Genomic DNA, 22,813 nt, shown 5'->3' with positions numbered 1-22,813 from the left:
AAAAAAGAATGGGTAGAAGAATAAAAGGGATGAATAAGTCACATCCTGCCAACACTGGACTAGAGAAAAAAATGTGAATAAAAGGAGACCAGTGATGGCTCAGAGGGGAAGGAGTTTGCCACCAAGACAGACACCCTGAGTTCAATCCCTGAGCCCTAGATGGTAGAAGGAAAGAGGCAACACTAGAAAGTGGTCCCCTGCCTGATGATAGATGATAGATGCATACATAGAGATAGATAGATAGATAGATAGATAGATAGATAGATAGATACATAGATACATAGATACATAGATACATAGATACATAGATACATAGATACATAAATAGATATAGATAGATAGATAGATAGATAGATAGATAGACAGACAGACAGACAGACAGACAGGTAGATTAGATAAGATAGATTTTAAAAAGAAATGAGTTTCTATTTAAAAAGAAAAATTTTAGGCTTTGACTGTGATTACACCCAGCACAGAGGATACTCCAGACAGGAAAAGCAGCCAATGAAAACAGGCATCACAGATTCACAGGTTTGAGAGTTGAGAGTTTAAGGATCTTGGACTGGTCTCTAAAGAGGACTCTGGAAAGTTTATCTAGGGCCAGAATAGGAAACGTTTGGTCTAGCCAGGGGTAAGCAATGAGGTCTTGCATCTCTGGACGAAGAGATCTATCTGCTGATAGGGCTTGGGAAGTAGCTTGGTGGGTAGAGCGCTTGCCTAGTATGCATGAAGCCTGGGTTCAGTTATCCAGTTGAGCATAAAGCGTTCCATTGGTGTACCCCTGTAATCCAAGCACTAGAGTGTGAGCAGGAGGGGTCTCAAGTTCAGGGTCACTCCCAGGAGGCCAACCTGGGGCATGTAAAACCCCTGCCTCAGAAAGAAAAGGAGGCCAGTCTATCGATGACAGCCATGACTATAAAAAGCTAAATCAAGGTAGCCGGAACAGGACAAAGACAATGGGGCTATTTAGGAATCAAATGTGCCGACTTCTGTGAATACCTGTACGTTTAGGACAAGGTAAGGAAGAACTCGAAGGAAACCCAGGTTTTGGTGTAGGAAGCTGGGGAAGAGAGATGAGGTTGTGAGAGTCTGAGCAACTCATTTTGAAGGGGGGCAGCTAACGAGTCTACAGTTGAGAGCTGAGGGAGCAGCTTCCTGTTAACGACTGTTTACACTGGGAAGGTGCAGTACTCGTTCATTCACAACACGCAGAGCACAGCCTGGACAGGCAGGTCCTAAATGAGCAGCTGGAGACACAGTGGTGGGTAAATCGACGGTCCCCATCTATCCCCAGGTTTTTGTGCCTGGAGAAAACTGGTGATATTAAAACCTATTAAGTCCTGAGTGTCAAGACTCACTTCTTTATATGATCTAATTAGATCCTCATTATTCTAAGAAGTGGCTGCTATTAATGTCCCCCATTTTATGGAAGAGGAAATGGGCAAAGTGAGGTCACTTGCCAAGCTACAAACCGGCAAAGTTAAATTTGAGGGTTTAGTGTTAAAGTCACCTTCCTTCTTTTTTTTCTTCCCCTCCCAAGACAAGGTTTCACTCTGTAGCCCAGCCTGGCCTTGAATTTTAAATACTCCTGCTTCAGCCTGCGAACCCTGGGTTACAGGCATGTACCATCATGCTCAACTTTTGAAAACCCACGTTTTGAACTTACAGAAGTCAGAAGTCAATGCCGAGCACAATCAGCATGGCTGTGCGTGCATGTAATTCCAGGCACTCAAAAGCTTAAAGTGGGAGGAATGCTTGATCCCAGAAGTTCAAGACCAGCCTGGGAAATACAGCAAGATCAAGTCCCACAAAGGAAAGATAAAACAGTGACACTAAAATGAGGGTGGCCTTTACAAGATGGCAGCAGGAACTCAAAAAAGATCGAGGTCCATTGGGGGGGGGGGGGTTTCAAGTCCTCACAGTTGGGATTTTATAGGAGTAACGCAAGCCCTGAAAGCCTCCCTTTCCTTTGCCTTTAAGAACAAACAGCTTTTAGCCCGGGTTATAGCTCAATGACAAAGTGCTCGCCTTACTCCACCTTACTCATGTTAGGCCCCTGTATCCGATTCAACTTCCTGTACTCAATTTTTTAAAAAGGCATTTTATTTTTTTTTTTGCTGGGCTTGGTGATTGACACCTATACATAGTCCCAGCACTCGTGAGCTGTGGCAGAACTGTAGTGGGTTCGGGACCTGATTGTGCTATAAGTTCCAGACCAGGCTGGGCAACAGTGAGACCCTCTGCCAATTTTTAAAATTAAAAGAACACCTTTTCTTGAGTCCTTTTGGCAGCTATATACAGAAAACCCAGGAAAAAAGGTACAGGTGCCCAGATCCTCCATGTGCCCTGCTATGGCACACACAGTTACCCCCTCAGCTGGACATGCATCCCTCTAGCACTGGCTATTGCCATGACGTCATCTGCCAACTACTGCAGTTTGTGCTGGAAAAAAAATATTTTAAGACTCCAAGGACATCAATAATTAACTTCCATACCACAAAACTTGTAATATGAGTTTGCTGAAATAAAGTCACCAGTGTTTAATTCTTCTTTAAAGGGTGTCTTCTATTATTATTATTTTAGAGTGCAATTTAGTCATCAAAGGTTTACACAGCCTCATGTTTATAAATTATACGGGGCAGGGATTTAGCTCTTCTGGCCCTACCTGTTCTGAGAGGGAGGGTCATAACCCTGTTGTCACACCCGGCACCTGTCTTGAAAGGGATGAGCTGTGAGCTGGAACTTCATAGCTCTCTTAGAAATCTGGGATGTATATACAGATTTCCTCTTATGATGCAATCGCAAGAATAACCCGAGAGCTGCTTGCTGGCTTCTGTCCTCCAGAAGGGTGTTGGGAAACTTCATCCTTTTCAGTTGAGTTTCAAAGTCTTGCCTTGATTATATGACATAGTAAGAATCACTATGAATTGGCTTTCCAATTCATCTGTGAAATCTTGGTTGTTTTTTTTTTTTCATTGTGGTGGTTACTGGTTAAATGGTCAGAGTGGGGCTACTGTTCTAGGTAAATAAAAACGAGCTGAAAGAGTCTAAGGCACTGGCTGACTTTGACTACCGAAGTTGTAAATTCCAAGCCCTGACTTGTGTGTTTACATCCTAAGGGTGGTGGCTGTCAAGCTTGGGCTCATCCAAGTTCATCAAGGGTTTGAGACCTTGGCCTTAAAGTGGCTCACTTTCCAAGTAATGCTCAATCCTAGCATTCCAAGTCGGGATTTTTTTTTTTCTTTCTTGCCACCGCAATGGGGGGTCGGAACAGGTGTTCTTTTAGTTGTTCCTTTGTTTGAATGAGTAATAATTTTAGAGTTAAACTGTCCTAGTTCCAAGGAAATGGGGTTGAACCCCCTCGAGGTCACGAGGAGGAGCAGCTCCACTTCCAGGTGAAGTCGTGCTCTCCCCCACCCCTTATTCCGAAAGCCTGCCTAGTCCTCTGCCAAACCCAAGGTTAAAGATGAAAAAAGGCGCCCAGCTCTAGACCTGCCTTTGACAGACTGGCTAGCCCCATTTCATTGGGACGAAATGCATTCCAAGAACGCTTCTGTGGTCGGCGAGAAGTGGAAAATTCAGGATGACAAATATTCCGAAGAAAACTAATATAGGTCTCAGGATTCCGGGACTCAAACAGGTGAAACGACAGAGGACGTGGCACCGACGCCAGGAGAGGAACGAGTGCACACGTACACGCTGCCTGGGCTGGAGCATCAACCAGTCCCCCACCCTCAGCCAGGGGGTTCAATCGTGAGGGCGGCGGAGCCCAACTTTGCTCCCCAATCCAAAGTAAACATCTAGTCTTAAAAAAAGTAAACCTAGTTTAGCGAGTTATACTGAACACCACACTCACGGTTTTTGTTTTAAGTACTTTGTAGAGATGAGGGCGAAAACTTTTCCCGGCTGGAAAATTACTGACCTCATACTAAGAGGGTAGTGGGGAACAGGGAAAGGAGACTGCAATAATGACTGCCTTTTCCCCTCCCGGTGGGCAAAGGCCTGAGAACTAGGGTCCCACTGCAGCGCTCATCTTCCCAGCACAGGATCGCCTCCCAGTGAAGTCCCTTTGAGTGGGTTGGCTAGCTCAGAACCCAAGTTGGGGGGAGCGAGTAGTCCTATGACCTTTACCTCGCCGCTTCACCTCTTTATGACTCACTTCTCATCTTCAAACTGGAGAGTGCGAGTGCGTGGCTCGTAAAGAGCTTTGAGATCCCCGGTGAAAGGTATCTCTGCACCTCGGTTTCTCTCCGCGCTCCCACCACCACCACCCCCATGTAAATCTGGGACGTTTTCACTCCCTTCCTTGTTCCTTTCATTATCAAAACGATGACTACGTGCCCAATCCCGGCCGTTTTCCACCACAGCAGGCGCGGAATCCATTCTCCCAGCTTCTGAGATTCTTACCCGTCCCCATCACCCGCCTCCCCCAACCCTACAGGAGGCCCCACCGGCACCCGCGCCAGGCCAGGCCCTGCGCCGACACGGCCAGGCCTCTGCGTGCGTATGCGAGGGCGGGCTGGATGAGTCACGCGGATAATCGCGCTCCTGAGTGCGCAGACGACTGGACAAGCGCGTACGCGAGCAGGGGTAGGGGCAAGCCGCCTCTCCCCCCAGCCTCCTGTCCTCGCCAGGGTTCCCATGGCAGGACTTTCAAGCCCAGGGAACCGACCGTGGCCGCGCAGAGAACCCCGAACAGCGCGGCCACAGAAGCCACGCCGGTCTCCCAGCGCCGAAGCCGCCGTCGCCGCCACCGCCGCCGGCGTCAGCACGGCTCCAGCCCGCCAGCTGCCGGGCTGGCGTCACGGCCCGGCCCCGCCCCGCCCGTGCCCCTCCCTCGCCCCCGCCCCCACGTGCGCCGAGTTTGTTTATTTAGCTGCCATGGCAACGCGCGGGGGGGCTGCGGGAAGGCGGGGAGAAGAAAGGCAGGGGGCGGGGCCTGGCGGCGGAGCCCCGCGCGCCACAGGGAGGAGGCGGGGAGCGAACGAGCGAGAAGTTATAAGTAAGAAGCGCGCGGCGGCCGCCGGCAGTTCCCCGGCCGAAAGAGCGAGCGCGGCTCCGGGCGCGCGGGGAGCAGAGGCGGTGGCGGGCGGCGGCGGCACCCGGAGCCGCCGAGTGCCCCTCCCCGCCCCTCCAGCCCCCCACCCAGCCACCCGCCCGTGACCCGCGCCCATGGCCGCGCGCACCCGGCGCAGTCCCCAGGACTCCGCACCCCGCGCCACCGCCCAGCTCGCAGTTCCGCGCCACCGCGGCCATTCTCACCTGGCGGCGCCGCCCGCCCACCGCCCGGACCACAGCCCCCGCGCCGCCGACAGCCACAGTGGCCGCGACAACGGTGGGGGACACTGCTGAGTCCAAGAGCGTGCAGCCTGGCCATCGGACCTACTTATCTGCCTTGCTGATTGTCTATTTTTATAAGAGTTTACAACTTTTCTAAGAATTTTTGTATACAAAGGAACTTTTTAAAAGACATCTCCGGTTTATATTGAATCCAAAGAAGAAGGATCTCGGGCAATTTGGGGGTTTTGGTTTGGGGGTTTTGTTTCTAAAGTTTTTAATCTTCGTTGACTTCGGGGTTTGGGTACCCCTCTCTCTTCTTCGGACTCCGGAGGACCTTCTGGGCCCCCACATTAATGAGGTAGGTGAGATGCTGGGCTTGGGGAACAGAAATGGGTGAGGACTGGTGGGAAACTTCGGAGCAGTGGCCAGGGTGTCCCCTGACTCCTGGTCTCTGTGCGCCCCGCCCGGCCCGCAGGCAGCCACCTGGCGAGTCTGACATGGCTGTCAGCGACGCTCTGCTCCCGTCCTTCTCCACGTTCGCGTCCGGCCCGGCGGGAAGGGAGAAGACACTGCGTCCAGCAGGTGCCCCGACTAACGTGAGTGTCGCGCTAGCGCCCTTTAGATTTCTGCAGATGGGGTGGGGTGGATGGGCGGAATCTGGGGTTCACCAAGAGCCCCTCGATAGGACAAGGATTGCCCTCCATTGGGACTCTCCAGCCTTCCCAAGGTGGCTCCTCGGCCCTTGAGTCGGCCTTAAGTGCGTGTGGTCCCAGCACTGCGGTACCGCCAGGGGCGCACAGCGGTTTCTCACAGGTCTGCGGGCGTCCGGACTGTGGGGTGGGCGCACTCAGGCCACTGTATTGTAGGTAGCCAAGTCTCGAGACCCTTTGGACCGGAGTGATCTTAGCGCGTAGGCGACGGGGTGGCTATGGTGCATGGGGAGAAAGCCACAGTGTCCCAGTGTCCCAATTCCGTGGGCGGCTGGAGCGTCCCGCGGAGCTGGCGGGGAAGAGAACTGGGCTGGCGGTGCAACAGCACTAGCTTGCAGTAGAACGGACGCGCCACCTCTTACCTTGGTGTTAGCTGAGATTGCAGTGCTGGCCCCTGGAGTCCCCGAGGCTGCCTTCCTGTCCAGTCCAGTTCCTATGGCAGAGCTGTTGGTGTGCTTCACCCAGCAAGTCAATATTGGGGGTGGTAAAAGGGGGCTACAACTTAACAGTTTCTCTCTCCCTCCCTGTTCTTGCAGCGTTGGCGAGAGGAACTCTCTCACATGAAGCGACTTCCCCCACTTCCCGGCCGCCCCTACGACCTGGCGGCGACGGTGGCCACAGACCTGGAAAGTGGTGGAGCTGGTGCAGCTTGCAGCAGTAACAACCCGGCCCTACCCCGGAGGGAGACCGAGGAGTTCAACGATCTCCTGGACCTAGACTTTATCCTTTCCAACTCGCTATCCCACCAGGAATCGGTGGCCGCCACCGTGACCACCTCGGCGTCAGCTTCATCCTCGTCTTCCCCAGCTAGCAGCGGCCCTGCCAGCGCGCCCTCCACCTGCAGCTTCAGCTATCCGATCCGGGCCGGGGGTGACCCGGGCGTGGCTGCGGGCAACACAGGTGGAGGGCTCCTCTACAGCCGAGAATCTGCGCCACCTCCCACGGCCCCCTTCAACCTGGCGGACATCAATGACGTGAGCCCCTCGGGCGGCTTCGTGGCTGAGCTCCTGCGGCCGGAGTTGGACCCAGTATACATTCCGCCACAGCAGCCTCAGCCGCCAGGTGGCGGGCTGATGGGCAAGTTTGTGCTGAAGGCGTCTCTGAGCACCCCTGGCAGCGAGTACACCAGCCCTTCGGTCATCAGTGTTAGCAAAGGAAGCCCAGACGGCAGCCACCCTGTGGTAGTGGCGCCCTACAGCGGTGGCCCGCCGCGTATGTGCCCCAAGATTAAGCAAGAGGCCGTCCCGTCCTGCACGGTCAGCCGGTCCCTAGAGGCCCACTTGAGCGCTGGACCCCAGCTCAGCAACGGCCACAGGCCCAACACACACGACTTCCCCCTGGGGCGGCAGCTCCCCACCAGGACTACCCCTACACTGAGTCCCGAGGAACTGCTGAACAGCAGGGACTGTCACCCTGGCCTGCCTCTTCCCCCAGGATTCCATCCCCATCCGGGGCCCAGCTACCCTCCTTTCCTGCCAGACCAGATGCAGTCGCAAGTCCCCTCTCTCCATTATCAAGGTCAGTAGAGGAAGGGATTGGTAGCGCTGAGGCTGGGGGGAGCTTTGCTTCTGGGGGTTCTCGAGGCTGTGGAGAAGGAAGTTGACCTCACTTTCTTTACCCCTTAGAGCTCATGCCACCGGGATCCTGCCTGCCAGAGGAGCCCAAGCCAAAGAGGGGAAGAAGGTCTTGGCCCCGGAAAAGAACAGCCACCCACACTTGTGACTATGCAGGCTGTGGCAAAACCTATACGAAGAGTTCTCATCTCAAGGCACACCTGCGAACTCACACAGGTAAGGGGAGCAGCGCTGTGGAGGAGGGCTGTTGGTGCCTGTCTGCTCTGTAGGCTGCCTGTAGACTCCTTAGGGCTTTCTCGGGTGCTGTGCTGGGGTGTATCTCTTTTCCATCTCCTGGATCACAGAGGAGGGCAGCAAACAGGCGCCTATGGTTTTGCCCAGAAGCCTTTTGCTTGGTGGATGCTATCTGCTGCCTGAATGTGCAGTTTCTCACTGGGCCTTTAAAGGACGGGGAATTTCCTGGGTGTGCCTGTATCTCCTAGCCCGGTAATGAAGAAGTTAGACTTTGCAATGCAAAAATGCGGTATCTTTAAAAGAAAAGTTTTAAATTTTCTAGATTATTTTCATAATTGTCCCCTCCTCCTCTTAGATCTACCTACCCTTAACTCTCCTCTGGTCTTTAGAATAATTAGATTCGATTTACGGTCCAAGAATTTAATGGTTCCCGTTGCCGAGGATTCTGGTTTTAAAACTGTCCCTGCGAGCTGGGTACGGTGACACTCAATTTTGGAGTTGCAAATACCAAAGAGAGGGAGTTGAAAGAATCCTGTTGATTTAAGACCAGCCTGGTCAAGAACCCCAGGCTCAAAATAACAAAAAATTTAAAGGTAGTCATTAACTGGGTAAAGCCTTCTAGATCCTGTTTATTACAACAGCTAGAAGAGCATTGCTGAAGAAATCAGCCATGGCACATTGTGGACCCAGTGTGATGGCCTGGGAGACTCTGGGTTCCGATACAGAGATAACTCCTAGTCCAATCCAATTCCAGCACTGGTTAGGCTCAAAAAAATGAAAACTCCGTTCTGTGGGGGTGGACAGATCGAGGAGGGTATCTGCATTTTTTTTTTTTTTTGGTTGCTAACTACTGTTTCTCCCCGAGTTTAAACTCACAACACATGTCATTCCTACTCATTTGAAATTCAGTATAGCCCTTCAGTTGTCATAAAGACATTCCTGGATATTTTGTTATTGTTTTTTTTTTTCACTTTTTTGAAAGAGCGAGGGTGGGGCACGCACCGGAATTTGCTCTCTGGCCTCTCGTTTTTTTTTCAAAGGGGCCGATTCTTCATCCTAGCAATGGCTTCAGCAGCTCGTTCTCCCTTTCCCTTTACAGGCGAGAAACCTTACCACTGTGACTGGGACGGCTGTGGGTGGAAATTCGCCCGCTCAGATGAACTGACCAGGCACTACCGCAAACACACCGGGCACCGGCCCTTTCAGTGCCAGAAGTGCGACAGGGCCTTTTCCAGGTCGGACCACCTTGCCTTACACATGAAGAGGCACTTTTAAATTCCACATCGTGGACATGACCCACACTGCCAGGAGAGAGTTCAGTATTTTTTTTTAACCTTTCACACTGTCTTCCCACGAGGGGAGGAGCACAGCTGGCAAGCGCTACAATCATGGTCAAGTTCCCAGCAAGTCAGCTTGTGAATGGATAATCAGGAGAAAGGAAGAGTCCAAGGGACAAAAGAAAAGAAAAGAAAAAAATACTAAAAAACAAACAAACAAAAAAAAAAAACAAAAGAAAAAAATCACAGAACAGATGGGGTCTGAGACTGGATCTTCTATCATTCCAATACCAAATCCGACTTGAACAAGACTGGACTTACAAAATGCCAAGGGGTGACTGGAAGTTTGTGGATATCAGGGTATACATTAAATCAGTGACCTGGGGGGAGGGAAGACCAGAGTTCCCTTGAATTGTGCTTCAATGATGCAATATACATGGAAAGACCACCTTGTATGCTCTTTGCCTTCTAAAAAGCCATTATGACGTCAGAGGAAGAGGAAGCAATTCAGGTACAGAACGTGTTCTAATAGCCTAAACGATGGTGCTTGGTGAGTCGTGGTTCTAAAGGTACCAAACGGGGGAGCCAAAGTTCTCCAACTGCTGCATACTTTGACAAGGAAAATCTATTTTTGTCTTCCGATCTACATTTATGACCTAAGTCAGGTAAATAAGCCTGGTTTATTTCTGTAACATTTTTTATGCAGACAGTCTGTTATGCACTGTGGTTTCAGATGTGCAATAATTTGTACAATGGTTTATTCCCAAGTATGCCTTTAAGCAGAACAAATGTGTTTTTCTATATAGTTCCTTGCCTTAATAAATATGTAATATAAATTTAAGCAAACTTCTATTTTGTATATTTGTAAACTACAAAGTAAAAAAAAAATGAACATTTTGTGGAGTTTGTATTTTGCATACTCAAGGTGAGAAATAAGTTTTAAATAAACCTATAATATTTTATCTGAATGGAAATCTCTTTGTTTTGTTTTGTTTTGTTTTGATTGGGTTGGAAAAGGGCTTACTCCTTAACATGGTGTGGTGGAGGGAGGGCTGATGAGAGTCACACTGTAAAGCCAACCTTACCTTGACAAGAGGACATAGGCGACGTGCTTTTTTTAGGTTATTTGGTTTTACATTGAGCAGTGTTGGAGTTGAGAGCTGTGCGGATGGGGTATTGTAGAACATCTGGTTCACGTTTGCTTGGTACAAATACAAAAGTGCATCTCCTTACCCAACCGAACCTTTCCAGGTACACGTGGCTCAGGTATTCTTCGATCTGCTCAGTTTTAGAGGGGCACTCAACAGTAAACCAGGACACTCTAGTTTCGTACACGTATACACACACACACATATGACAAATTACACTTTGTCTTTAGAGTTAGTGAAATTAGGAATCATTTTTCTCTGGAGGCCCGGCCTGGTAGTCCTCCACAGAATCTGAGTTACAAAAGAACCTTCCCCAGGCAAACAGCCCTAAGAACGGAATGGGAATGTAGTTCCACAGTGCCCTCCTGAGGATTAAAGGCTCCATTTATGCTGCATATATTATCTCTAAAGAGATCCAAAGCATACTGTCTACAGAGTATTTGAAAGCTTCCTCAATCTCTCTGAAGACATGGAAGCAATTTAAAAATTACTCAAACCCTGGGGGATAGGACCGTGTAGCTCAGTGGTGGGGTGTGCCTGAGCAAAACCCTGGAGGTAGCCACCTCTGCCCACACTGGATCGTGTAACTCATAAATTAAAACTTTTAAGTGGTGCCCTTGTAAATTTGTAAGCATTTCTACTTCTGAGCTTATTTAAGCTTAAAACTGCACTAATTACTATCTCAGGAGGTCGAAGTCAAACTATTTTTAGCTGTCACAAAATGGAAAAGTACCTATGATACTTGTAGACATTTTAATGGTGTTATGGGTGACTCAGAAGATCAAGGGAGCAGAAGCTGACTGGCTTATTCTTTTGAGTGCTTATTAACCATCCATTGTATCTAGTGCCCGGAGTTGTATTTACACCCATAATATGCTTTATAAATGGACTTTTAAAAACTTAGATTCACAAGGAGCTCATGGGAGATCAGTGCAAAGTATTTTCTTTGACTTTTAAAAGGCCAGTGCGATTGAAACCACAGCATGTGTCTTTGCTTAAAAAGAAGCAGGTGCATCAGGAGGACAGGATTTTATGTGGTCAAGAACATATTCAAAGCAAAGTTAATGACATGGAAAAATGCTCATGGTATGTTAAGTGGGAAAGACAGGATATAACACAATGAACATCGAGACTCCGATTGTTTGTGCATGGACTTGTGCATGAGTTTGTGTTTGTCTCCTGTAACCCAGGCTGGCTCAGACCTTGCTCTGTTGCTGAGGGCAGCCTTGAACTGGTCATCCTGCCTCTCCCAACTTCTTGGATGATGGGCATACTCTATCAAACCTGGCTCTGTTTTGTTTCCTGATTTGTTTTGTCCTTCCTTGCTTTTTGTTTACTGGGTTTTTGTCTAAATGGATTTTCATATTGTAGCTCAAAGGATTCCTGGAGCTTGTTGTAATTCAATTGTCCTTTAACACAGGGACCCTCTTGCCTCAGCCTCCCCAGTGCTGGTAGAGATGCTCACAATCACCTATGGCTTGGGTATGTTTTGCGCAGAAAGAACAATAGGAAATAAAAAGATTGGAAAGAAACACGAAAAAGTGAGCAGTAGTTTTCTTGGCTTAAAATTTCAGTCTAAACAGATTTGAGAACCGATTACTACCCCTCCCCGCCAACTTGCAAACATTCAAGTTAAGAATAAGTACAGGGAAACTGCTTTTCGAAGACTATAAGTAAAAGACACTTGGGTTTTATTTTTTTTTAAAGAACTAAAGCTATATAAAATATAACTGCTGTGTGCTTGATGTCTTTTCCTTTGTAATAAATAGTGGCTGGTTGCTTTTATAACCCACCTGTCTTATAGTTTACTCCACCTAGAAGGTAGCTCAGAGGGCAGAGAGCTTGCCTGGCAGGCAGGAGGCCCTGCCTGGGTTTGATCCCCAGTGCTACACAAAGCGAGGCCTGGTGGTACTTACCTTAATCCCAATACTTGCAAGGCAGAGGCAGGAGGGTCAAATCCAAGGTCATCCTCATTTGTCCATATGTACAGTTCAAGGCCAGCCTGGGATGTGTGAGGCTCAAGCAAACGAAAAGGTAGAGGGGAAAGGAGGAAACATTTCCCTGAATGAATGTTACCGTCTTAGGCATAAACTATCAAGACATTTTGGACTCAAAGATGTCTGAGGTCATAAGGAAACATCAGCACACATTCGCTTTTTCTAATCTGCCGAAGTGAGTCCAATATCGTGAGTGAATGAGGAAGAAGAGTTCTCTAACAGGACAAAACATTACTCAACACAGCCCTGAACCATTTCCTCTCACACCTAGTAGCTCTGGGCTGCCAGGCACACGGTCATTGTAGAGGTACAGAACCACTCACGTACAAGAGAGTACCTAATAATTGACGTGCCTGCTTATTATATTTTCCTTATGACACTTAATTTTATATGTCCTAGATTTTAACTGGCATGCTTACACAAGGGGATTAAATGTGGTGTTTCCTGCCTGTCAACAGACATGTAGGCTGACTTTTTATTCTGTCAAAATACACTTTCTACTGGAAGAGATTTGCGATTCTAGTTTTTGGTTTTTTTGTTTTGTTTTGTTTTTGTTTGTTTGAATTTTGTTTTGGTTTGGTTTGTTCCTGGTTTTGTGTTGAGACAGTGTCTCATGTGTTATCGTCTGGCCTGGAAATCACTGTTTAGCCTTGAACTTCTAATCTTCCTGCCTTCACCTCTCAAGGGCTAGGTTTACAAGTGTATGCCACCACCCCTGGTTTGTACCATGCTGGACACATAGGGCTTCATACATTCTGGATAAGCACTCTACTATTTGAGCTGCATTCTCAGACTTTGGGGATTGGTGGGGGGGGCACTCTTAATATGTAGCCCAGTTGGAGCTCAAACTCACTATGTAGTTATCTCCCCCAATTTCTATATAATATATATATACATAGATGCATAAATACACATACACACACATTATATATATATATACATAGATGCATAGATGCATAAATACACATACACACACAGACACGACACACACACTCACAAAGAAACAAAGAAAGTGAGAGACAGAGCTATGTAGCAGAGGCTGGCTTTGAACTCCTGATTCTCTAGCCTCCACCTCCAGAGTGCTGGGATTATGAGTATGTGCCACTATGCCCTGCTACACGAGTCTTTATAAGGGAAAGCAGGCACTGCAATGTGTAGACGCCGTTCCATAGGGAAAATGTTAGCATAAGAACTTATACCTGTTGGGCTTTGACAATACAGGGAGTCTCTGGATTTAGCAATGAGTGGCAGCCACCTGCCCCATTAAAGCTCTGGCCTCTGATGTTGTATTTCGCACTCTACAGACCCGATTGTCTCCATACACACCCCTTTCTCCCCTCTCTCTCCCTCTCTTTCCCTCTCTCATGTAGACAAAGGTAACACCCAGTCCTACAAAAACACTTCTATATATTTATTGCTTTTATCATTTTATTATTTTATTATGTATTACGCTTTTTATATTTATTTTAGCTCTTTGTATTTTCATAGCACCTTCTACAGGCTATTGTACACTGTCGAGTTTTTATTGTGCTAAACCGAAGCCATGTCTGCCTCCTAAAGGTCATTCATGAAACTGTCTTCCATTGTTCACTTGTACAGTCATTCAAAGATATTTCCTATAAAACCAACGTGATCTGCTGTCTTCATAAGGAAGGCTGTGGAATGTGCCAACTGTGAAATTCAGGGGGAAAGGGGGCCTATCAAACTCTGAACACTGTGTAAAATTAATCTTTTTTTAAATTTTGCATTAAATGAAACTAAAAAGGGCTGGAAATGATTAAGCTTTTGGAAGGCTTTGTCTTAAACACAAAGAAAATCTTAAAAGAAATTTCTCACCATGTCCTGAAAAACGGTTAATTCTCCAATCGCTTTAAATTGTGCAGTGCGTCAATGGCCAGATCACAGCCAAAACAGAGGGAAAACGACTTCAAAAACGTGTGCTAAAACACAAGTTCCCAGGCTGCTGTGAAGCCTCGGGTAGCCAATTAAATTGGCTGGGGAAGGAGATGCACCAGAGGTGTCATATTGCTGTAACATTATATACTCAGAGCCCTTCTTTTTAATTGTTTCGACCATGCTCTTGACAGAGTCTCACTTGAATTACTTCGGTTCTCTCACACCTCAGTGAGTCAACCTGTTGCAAACAGGTCCGCCCAAAGATCTCTCAATTGTTCTTAAAGGAAAAGAAGGGAAATAGAGACCTAAGAAGAGCAAAAGGAGACAATCCGCACCCACCACCTCCTCCACAGTCACCTGACGGAGCCAGGGGCTTCGTGGAGACAACGCAATGGTTATAAAACAACGGCCCCAGAATGTTAGGGCCATCTGCAATGTTTTTAGGTTTGTTCTCCTGTTTTATGTAACACACTGCCATTTAAGCATGGATTAGGAAAATATAGATCAAAGACTCATGGTGTACAGACAGATAGAGAACTCCTGCTAGAGGTTGGACAATTATCTAGTTAAATCAACCACGACAAATAGATATTTCCAGGTCACTATTTCTGATGCCAGAAGTCCCTATCCCTTACTGTTTTTATTTAGTATGTCTGAGACAGGGTCTCAAACCTCCCAGCTGGGGCTTGAACTTCTGATCTTTCTGCCTCCACATCCTGAGTGCTGGCATTACAGTGTATGTCATGATACCCAGTTCACACAGTGCTGGGGATCAAAGCCAGGGTTTAGTACTGCTGGGCGGGCACTTTCCCAACTGAGCGAATTCCCTAGGCAGTTCTTATAGCATCTGCACTGACAGGGGGATCAAATGGTTTGCTAACACGGCCAAATCGCCATGGCACCAACCCAATCCACTCAGGTACTCCATCTGCAAACTCACTCTGCAGCCTTTAAGGTAGGTAACTGCCGTGAAGGAGACATGGAAGGAAGCTTGGACGGTTTGCTGAAAGCCTGAGACGTAAAGTGAGGCAGTGTAAGTCACAAAAGAAGCACAATCTAAAGGAACTCTCTCCACAGGGGCAGACACAGGGCATTCTGATCTGGGTCCCTTAGTTCTGCGCAACTCTTTAAGCTTTACTTGACGACAGAGGCATTGCACCCTCCCAGCCCCATTACATGATGAAGATACCAAGATTTGCTTTTTATAAAGTTACCAGTTTTGTTTTCACTTCTCATTCTTCTGCTATACATTGAGTGCTTTTTCTTCTTTTTTTCTTTTTTTTTGGGGGGGGGTGGGTTCTTTTAGCTGGCATTTCATACTGCACAGGGTAGCCTTAACTCCCGCCTTCCTACCTCCAACTCCTAAATTCTGAGATTACAGGCAGGAGCCACCACGCCCGGCCACGCTCGAAGCATTTCTAATACTTTTGTCTTCTGTCTGCTGGACAGGTAGGACGGCAGGCAAAACAGATTCATCCAGTTCAGGAGGATTTGCTAACACCCAGGTTCTTCCAGTAATGCTGCTCAGAACCGAAAGCCGGAGACTTTCTGTCTCCCAGTATGCTCTTCTCTTCAGTAAACTGGGGAGGTTCCAGTTTCCTCTCTCTCTCTCTCTCTCTCTCTCTCTCTCTCTCTCTCTCTCTCTCCTCTCCTCTCCTCTCCTCTCCTCTCCTCTCTCCTCTCTCTTTCTTTCCACCCTTCCTTTCTCTTTCTCCTTTTTCCTCAGTTTTTATGAGAAAGGGTCTTGCTCTGTAGCTCAGGCTGGCCCCAAACTCACAGCAGTCCTCTTGAGTCAACCTCTCAAGTGATGGGATTACAAGTATGTGCCACCGCACTAGGCTTCAAAGCTGAGTTCTTGAAAAGGCTCCTTTGTGCTCCTCTCTCAACACTGAGTCTTCTATACTGCAAGGTTTGATGGCATGGCTTCCCCCTGGCAGACAGGGGCGGCTGGAATCCTTAGGGAGCGCTTCTTGTTTGCTGCTGGAGCTCCCTCATCATCATCCTCATCAAAATGAGATCAATGATTAATGAACATTTAGCCCCCAAACTCGGTGGACTCTGCTGAGTGAGCGTGTGTTGACTATGGAGTCTGACATATTTCCGGGATGTGTTGGAGGAAGCAGAGGCTATGGGGCAGGTGGTCAGACGACCAGGAGCAGGTTTGCTATGAAGCAAAGCTTAGGAAAAAGGAGTTGTTTTACCTCTTTCCTCATATGGCCTGCTGGGCTTCCTTCCTTTCACCGGAAAATGTATGGAAAGGGAATGCCGAGGCCATTCAGCAATAATGGAATGGGACACCTTTGGGCTTCTGAGTGGGTGAATGAAACAAAAGGAGAGGGACCAACTTTTCATCTCTCTGTTGCCCTCCTTAGGGTTTCTAGGCATTTCCTGACTTTATAATATGCCTAGATAAATTGACATGTGTAAGGGTCAGAGGGACAACATCTGAGAGCCAGTTCTTCCTTCCTAGGGCTCAGATTCAAGTTGTAGGCTTGGCTTCAAGAGCTTTTACTTGCTGGCCCATCTTGCTGCCACTAGTTTGAAGGGTTTTTGTTTGTTGTTGTTGTTTTGTTGTTGTTGTTGTTGTTTTGTTGTTGTTTTGTTGTTGTTTTGAGACAAGGTCTTGTGTAGTCCACATTCATTCCAAATTCCCTGTATATGAAGATGGGCCTGATCTAGAACTACCAATCCTCCTGCCTCTGCCTCCCTAGTTATGAGATCATCCTGTCAGTATCTACTGAGTTTAGAGTCAGTCTGGGATACATGACACTTTGTCTCAGTAAAGAATATCAGCATTCCAGGCTTCGTCAACTCTTTGGTTGGTTGGTGGTTGGTTGGTTGGTGATTGGTTGGTTGGCTGGTTGGCGATTGGTTGGTGGTTGGTTTTATTTTTAACTTTCCTTGGGAAAGTGATTAAATTTTTCTTCGACTCAGCCACTGCACCCCACATGCCATGTGCCTTGTACAGGTTTTTTTTTTTTTTTGATTGCTTATTATTTTATATACATTCAACCTGTTATTCGGGTGCATGTTAAAACATGTGCTACTCAGGTTGAGCACAAAGATTTAGGTGTTATTCAACAAAATAGTTTAAACTTCTCTCGGGCTTTATGATTCAAGCAAAATAGAACCCTTTTCGAGGAGGGGGAGGTTAACCCACGAAATACCTTGAATTTCTATGGTACAAGGGACCTTGTATCTTAGCCATCAGAAGAAAATTATTTTCTTTTAAGCACAAAGAAGTTTACTGACTTCATAAGAAGAGGCTGGTGCCAAAGTCTGAAGAGACAGAGCAGGCTTCGCCTGGGGGATTCTTTGCATTAAGAACTTTGTTAGGCAAAGCCATTATGGCTTAGAAGTCTGATTTGCAATTTGTGCCTTTGTCAAAGGATTAGATGATCCCTACTGTTTAATGTTCAGGTCTCGATTTGCATATGGAAACACGAGGCCTCTTCCAGGTTTGGCTCTCTTTTATTCTCAGCCTCTCAACCTAGTCAGCTAGTCGGCAGCACTTGTCTGTAAAACTTGGTAAAACTGTTTACAGTGATTCCAGACCTCTTGTAGGTTGGTTTTAGGGTGAATCTACCTGGGCTTCAAAAATACCAAGCTACGGATCAAATAGAAAGTGACAAAGAATTCATAGTGATAGGTGTACAGGTGTCACCAGTTCTCTGAATTAGAACACGGGGCACACCGTTAACAGAACTCTTCAGAGGTGCAGTCTGTAAACTGAAGGAGGAGAGCCTTTCACTGCTTCAGGATGTATTTGGACACCTCTGCTCAGGTCTTCTTCTCTACACAGGTTTGAGAAAACTGATTTTAGAGTTGCCATAACAATACTCTCATCGCAACCCGGAGAGCAACAGTCTACCCTTTGGCAAACAGTGTTTACCGAACATTTGCTTTGACGCTGCTCTCAGGTGTGGCAACCTACAACCTGGAATAGAAACCTGTCTCAAGGAGGGACCACGTTACGGGTTGTGGGTTTAGAAGGAATGATTTATTTGTTTGTCTATTTTCTTTTGAACTCTGCTTCCCTGTCCTTTAGTGCTTTGTCTCTAACCCCAGCTTGGAAGAGTTTCCTCGGTGGCAGCAGGAATGCACTGGGGAATGTGGACTTGGAGATGCTGGCTGAGTAGGGGAGAGGTGGGCGGAGAGGAAAGGGCAGGATTTACAGTCATTAAGTATCACTGGTATGCTCAGAACTTTGCAAAAGGAAGATTTTGCTACACTGATTTTATTTTTGTTTTTTTGCTATTTTAAGACAAAGCCTCATGTAGCCCTGGCTAGCTTCGAACTCTGTGTGTGGAGGTTGGTCTTAAACTCCTGAATGCCCTAAACCCCCACCAAGTTCTGAAGTTGCAGAGGCATGCCATCAGCCCACTTCATTATAGCCCTGTAAGTCAGAAGTTCTCAACCCGTGCGTCGCAACCCCCAAAATGACCATCCCCATATATATATAACAGCATAATTACCATTAGGAAATAACAATGATAGTAGTTTTATGTAGTCATAATAATTTTATTTAGGTCACCACAACATGAGAAATTGTACTGAAGGACCATAGTTGCATTAGAAAAGTTGAGAACCACAGCTTTAGATTAAAGGCAGAAGGTTACAGGAGTGTGACTTACCTAAGGCTGCACAGGTACAAAAAGAATCTATGTCTGTCTGCCTTGGAAGTCCACTCTCTTACTAGAAATAATACTCTTTCTCAGATAAACTGAAGCTCCTCACCCCCTGCCATTTTGAATCTAAACAGAGTGATGTTTTCTGCATGCAAAAATACATGGGCAGGGCTGGCCTAACCATCCCTTTCTCTAATAGAGACAAGTGATCTTACCTGTCGTTCTATTACAAATACCCCACATTCCTCTAGTTTCCAACTTGAACAATGACCTTGGAAAGAATGACCACCTTCTACATTGTAGCAACCCACAGCCCTGACTAAAGCACACAAATAAGTCAAACCTTTTCTTCCAGGATAATTCCCACATGACTTCAAAACATTTTATGCACGTCTTGGGTTGCTGAGAACAAGGACCACCATCTCTATTCATAGTTGGGCCCATTCTAGATGAGTTTAAGGAAGTGTCTTAGGAGGCTGGGTATGCTGGAAAATGCATTATTAAACCTAGCACTCTGGAGGTGGAAGGAGGAATGGTTAGATGCTGACCTCTGCCACATGGCTAGACTCCTGTGTGTGTGTGTGTGTGTGTGTGTGTGTGTGTGTGTGTGTGTGTGTGTGAGAGAGAGAGAGAGAGAGAGAGAGAGAGAGAGAGCACTTCTCAAAGCCTCTTCAATGCACAATGCTTCGGGAAGGCTGGCCACTCTGAACTACATGCTGGGCCCACTTCTCAGCCATGGCCATGGGAAACGCTCCTATTTCTTGCCCATCTTCCAAAACCCTTTGCCAACATTCTTCTAATGCTCCCAGTATCTAAAGATAATCCCTATTCCCCTAACCAGGATCTCAACTGAAAATAGCACTGGGCATGTGCCGCCAGGCATGAACCAATGACTCAGAAGCCATTTCGGATCTCAGCGGCCTGGAAGGCATCGCTGAACACAGGATCCAAGTCTGGGAGCCTGTGAATGACTGGCTAGGAGGCAATCCAAAGACTGGCTTGCTTAAAGTCTCCTTCTCACAAACGGAGAAGCAGGGCCCTCTTATTCCCTTCAATGTTACATTCCTGTAGAACTCCATTTTAGGCTCAGACTCCCAACCCTTGGATTCAGCTTGCAATAAAAGGTCTTAGGGTAAGTGTCTAAAGCAAGTAGTCCTAACAGTGGTGTCCTAACAGAGACTGGGTGCGGGGGTTTGGGCCAATGGACAGGTCTTTGAAAGCAGGAGTATTCATCATCGGGAACCTAGAAGGGTAATAGCCTCCTCTAGAACCTGGTTGATGTGGGTTATTAGCTCCACTGAGCTTCTGTTCAGCTGCGCTGAGTCTTGTTTGTTGGGCTGAACTACTGTTTGCCTTTCTCCCTCAGCTCATGGGTTTATATCCTCTTTCTGTCCAACAACAGGGTATGGGCTACGAAAGTCCCAATGTAACCTCAGAACCAGCCGCTACACACCATTGAAGTGATCGGCAGTGAAGGTGGACCAGCATGTGTCAAGGTTTACTTCCTAGCATGCCTACACTCAACATTTTATGCGTTTTTTTCTCATTCAGTCCCCATGATAACCCTGTGAGGTTACAGATCTTCTCCTTCTGAGGACAGGGGACAGGAGAACCCAGATGAGCCTGGATAACCAAAACAGAAGAAAAGCAAATGAGCGATGAAGCTGCGGTTTCAACATCTCTCTCGTGTGTGTGTGTGTGTGTGTGTGTGTGTGTGTGTGTGTGTACATGCGTGCGTGCATGCGCTCCAGTTGGATCTTTCTTTTTACCATGGGTTCTAGGAACTAAACTTGCGTTTTCGGGCTTGCATGACAAGCCCATTGAGTTGGGCTCTTTCTTTACATACAATACTCAGGCTGGTCTGGAGCTCCCTGTCTCCCTGTCTCCCTGTGTAGCTCAAGCTGCCCTTGAACTTGTGATCCCTGCTTCTGTCTCCTGGAAGCTGAGATTACAGACATGGATCACCAACTCTCTGTCTCTCAGTTTCTCTGTCTGTCTGTCTGTCTGTCTGTCTGTCTGTCTGTCTCTGTCGTCTCTCTGCATATGTATGGAGAATGTTCAAAACTCCATAGCTGAGGTGATTGCTTACACTAAGAAAATTCTAGAAGGAATGTTGTCTAGGAGTTACCCTTTCCAGATTTACCAAAAGAGCATTGCTGTTTGGTCTTTAGCTCTTTAGCCTGCTTGGTTTTCCTCTTGATGCTCATTTAAAACACATCGGGATTGTTTCTTCTGTTTCTCTTCCATAACACAACACGGTGGCGACAACACCTGACATATTTTATCTGAAATCCCAGAATGACAACACAGCCCATTCTGCTTAGTGTGAAGATTCTGCAGTGGCCTGAGATGGGGAGGGCAGCCTTCCCTTGCTCACGTCAGGTCTGCTCTGCAGTAGATAGTTCTTTCAATGGGCTAAGGAGAAGCCTATTGGAAACCTGCTTAGATAAATAAACCCGCATTGAGTCCAGAGGTAATCATTAATGTTTCAAGGGCTAACTCATTCAGTGACCTATTCCCTCTGATGACTTTTCCAAGCACCCCTGATGATGGGTTTCAGAAGATAAACGCTCCAGTCAGCAGACTCCAATTGAGAAGACAATTGACTGGAGATGAAGAGATTGAGAGAAGTTTGGGTGATGAAAGATTAGTCCTATCTGGTCTGTGTGAAATGAAAGGAACTCTCAGTGTCCCCTGATAGGAGTTGTTTGGGTTTCAACCCAATAATACCCTCCTTCTCTCCACAAAGGATTAGACCCTCTCTGAACAAAGCTAGAACAGAATGGCGCAGGTCAGCCAGACTCTGGGCCTTGACCTTGCTCTGCTGTTTATGGTCACGTGCCATTTGTTTGGGATTTTGTTTTTCTGTGTTCTTCAGAAGGGCGACTTTCCCAGCGTCAAGAGCCTTTTAAAGTCCCAAGCGAATCATCCCTTAGTTCTTCCAGGCCGCTTTGGCAGGCCTTCTCTACCTTCGCCAAACAGGACCAAGCTCCTATATAAAATTCATAAAATTCTTGGCAGGAAAGAAACCTTCCATCGGAAGGAACAGATGTTGGGCGAGTAATTTTTGCCATGATGTGTTGTTCCTAATAGTGTAATTTTAAAACGTGGGAGGATGTTAACTTATATTTTAATGAATGTCAACATGTTCTGGGCAGTTCTTCCATAGCTATCTGCGGCATGCACATCTCACAGGCGCACACACGCGCGCGCGCGCACACACACACGCACGCACGTACGCACACACATTACACACACGCATGCACGCACGCACGCACGCACACACCTGAATTTCTAGAGTCCTTAAGAATTGGAGAGCTATGAAAAAGTGAATATGGAAATTCAACAGGCATTCTGATGTATTACAAGCTAACTCTGAAAGTGTTAAGCCAGTGCCTTCCGATTGCAAATCTCAAAAACATCCTCTTCTTTGTCCAGCACCTAGATGATCAACATGCTTCTACTGAGGCAATTAGGATCAGTTAGTATTTGGGCAATCAGCAGAGATGATCTGGGTTCCCGCTCCGGGGACTGGGGTGTCTGTAGCCTGGGTTTCTGCCAGCTGCAATGCAGGCCCAGAACCAACGTATCTGCTTTGGGATTCAAAGTCAGAAATAGGGTTCCTTGTGGGGTGGGATGCGGTGCTGCTCAGATGCAGCTGGGCTGGACTGGGCTGGAAAGTAGCGCACGCGCGTTCCCGTGTGCATAGGGCTCTACCTGGAGTCCGCGCTGGGGCCAGTTCTCGCTCTGACGGACGCACCGACGTATTCCAGGTCTCCTGCCACGCCCGGCAGAACTCCGTCCCGCCCTATTCCTCTCCAAGTAGAAGTGAAAAGGAAGATCGCAGGGTGTGGCTGGCGGAAGAGCCGATCGCCCAGTGTCCGACTCTCAGGCAGCCCCGGTGCCCCGAGGCCTAAGGGCTAGAGCTGGAGGCGGGTGCGGCGCGGTCTGCAGCGCCCCCCGCCGTTCCTTCCGTAGCAACGCGGCCGCGGGCGGGAGAGCCGGAGACCCAGGCCCTGGACTCTCTCATTTTGACTCTCACTCAGATGTGGTTTGGGGCTCCTGAAAC

At 47.5% G+C, this 22,813-nt stretch overlaps 2 protein-coding genes across 3 annotated transcripts in view; both read left to right on the top strand.

Annotated features, from left to right (window-relative positions):
• Positions 1 to 22,813, top strand: part of LOC120103069 (40S ribosomal protein S18-like) — a 462,039-nt gene that overhangs the window by 26,935 nt on the left and 412,291 nt on the right. The window lies entirely within an intron of this gene.
• On the top strand, positions 4,968 to 10,043 carry Klf4 (KLF transcription factor 4). 2 transcript variants are annotated; one of them, NM_053713.1, is given in 5 exon segments: positions 5,558 to 5,638; positions 5,756 to 5,876; positions 6,527 to 7,508; positions 7,616 to 7,780; positions 8,898 to 9,916. In NM_053713.1, coding segments are annotated over 5 exon segments (1,449 nt in total). In that variant the 5' UTR covers positions 5,558 to 5,633; the 3' UTR covers positions 9,074 to 9,916.

This window comes from Rattus norvegicus, chromosome 5 (genome assembly GCF_036323735.1).
Source record: "Rattus norvegicus strain BN/NHsdMcwi chromosome 5, GRCr8, whole genome shotgun sequence".
NCBI classification, from domain to species: domain Eukaryota; kingdom Metazoa; phylum Chordata; class Mammalia; order Rodentia; family Muridae; genus Rattus; species Rattus norvegicus.
This window is presented reverse-complemented; position numbering and strand designations above follow the sequence as displayed.

What these genes read in the sequence shown, in the direction of transcription:
- Klf4 (XM_039109121.2), top strand. Translation starts at nt 6,551, where the DNA reads ATGAAGCGACTTCCCCCACTTCCCGGCCGCCCCTACGACCTGGCGGCG. An exon ending in CCCCTCTCTCCATTATCAAG is followed by an intron (nt 7,509 to 7,615) that starts GTCAGTAGAGGA and finishes TTTACCCCTTAG; the next exon opens with AGCTCATGCCACCGGGATCC. An exon ending in ACACCTGCGAACTCACACAG is followed by an intron (nt 7,781 to 8,897) that starts GTAAGGGGAGCA and finishes TTCCCTTTACAG; the next exon opens with GCGAGAAACCTTACCACTGT.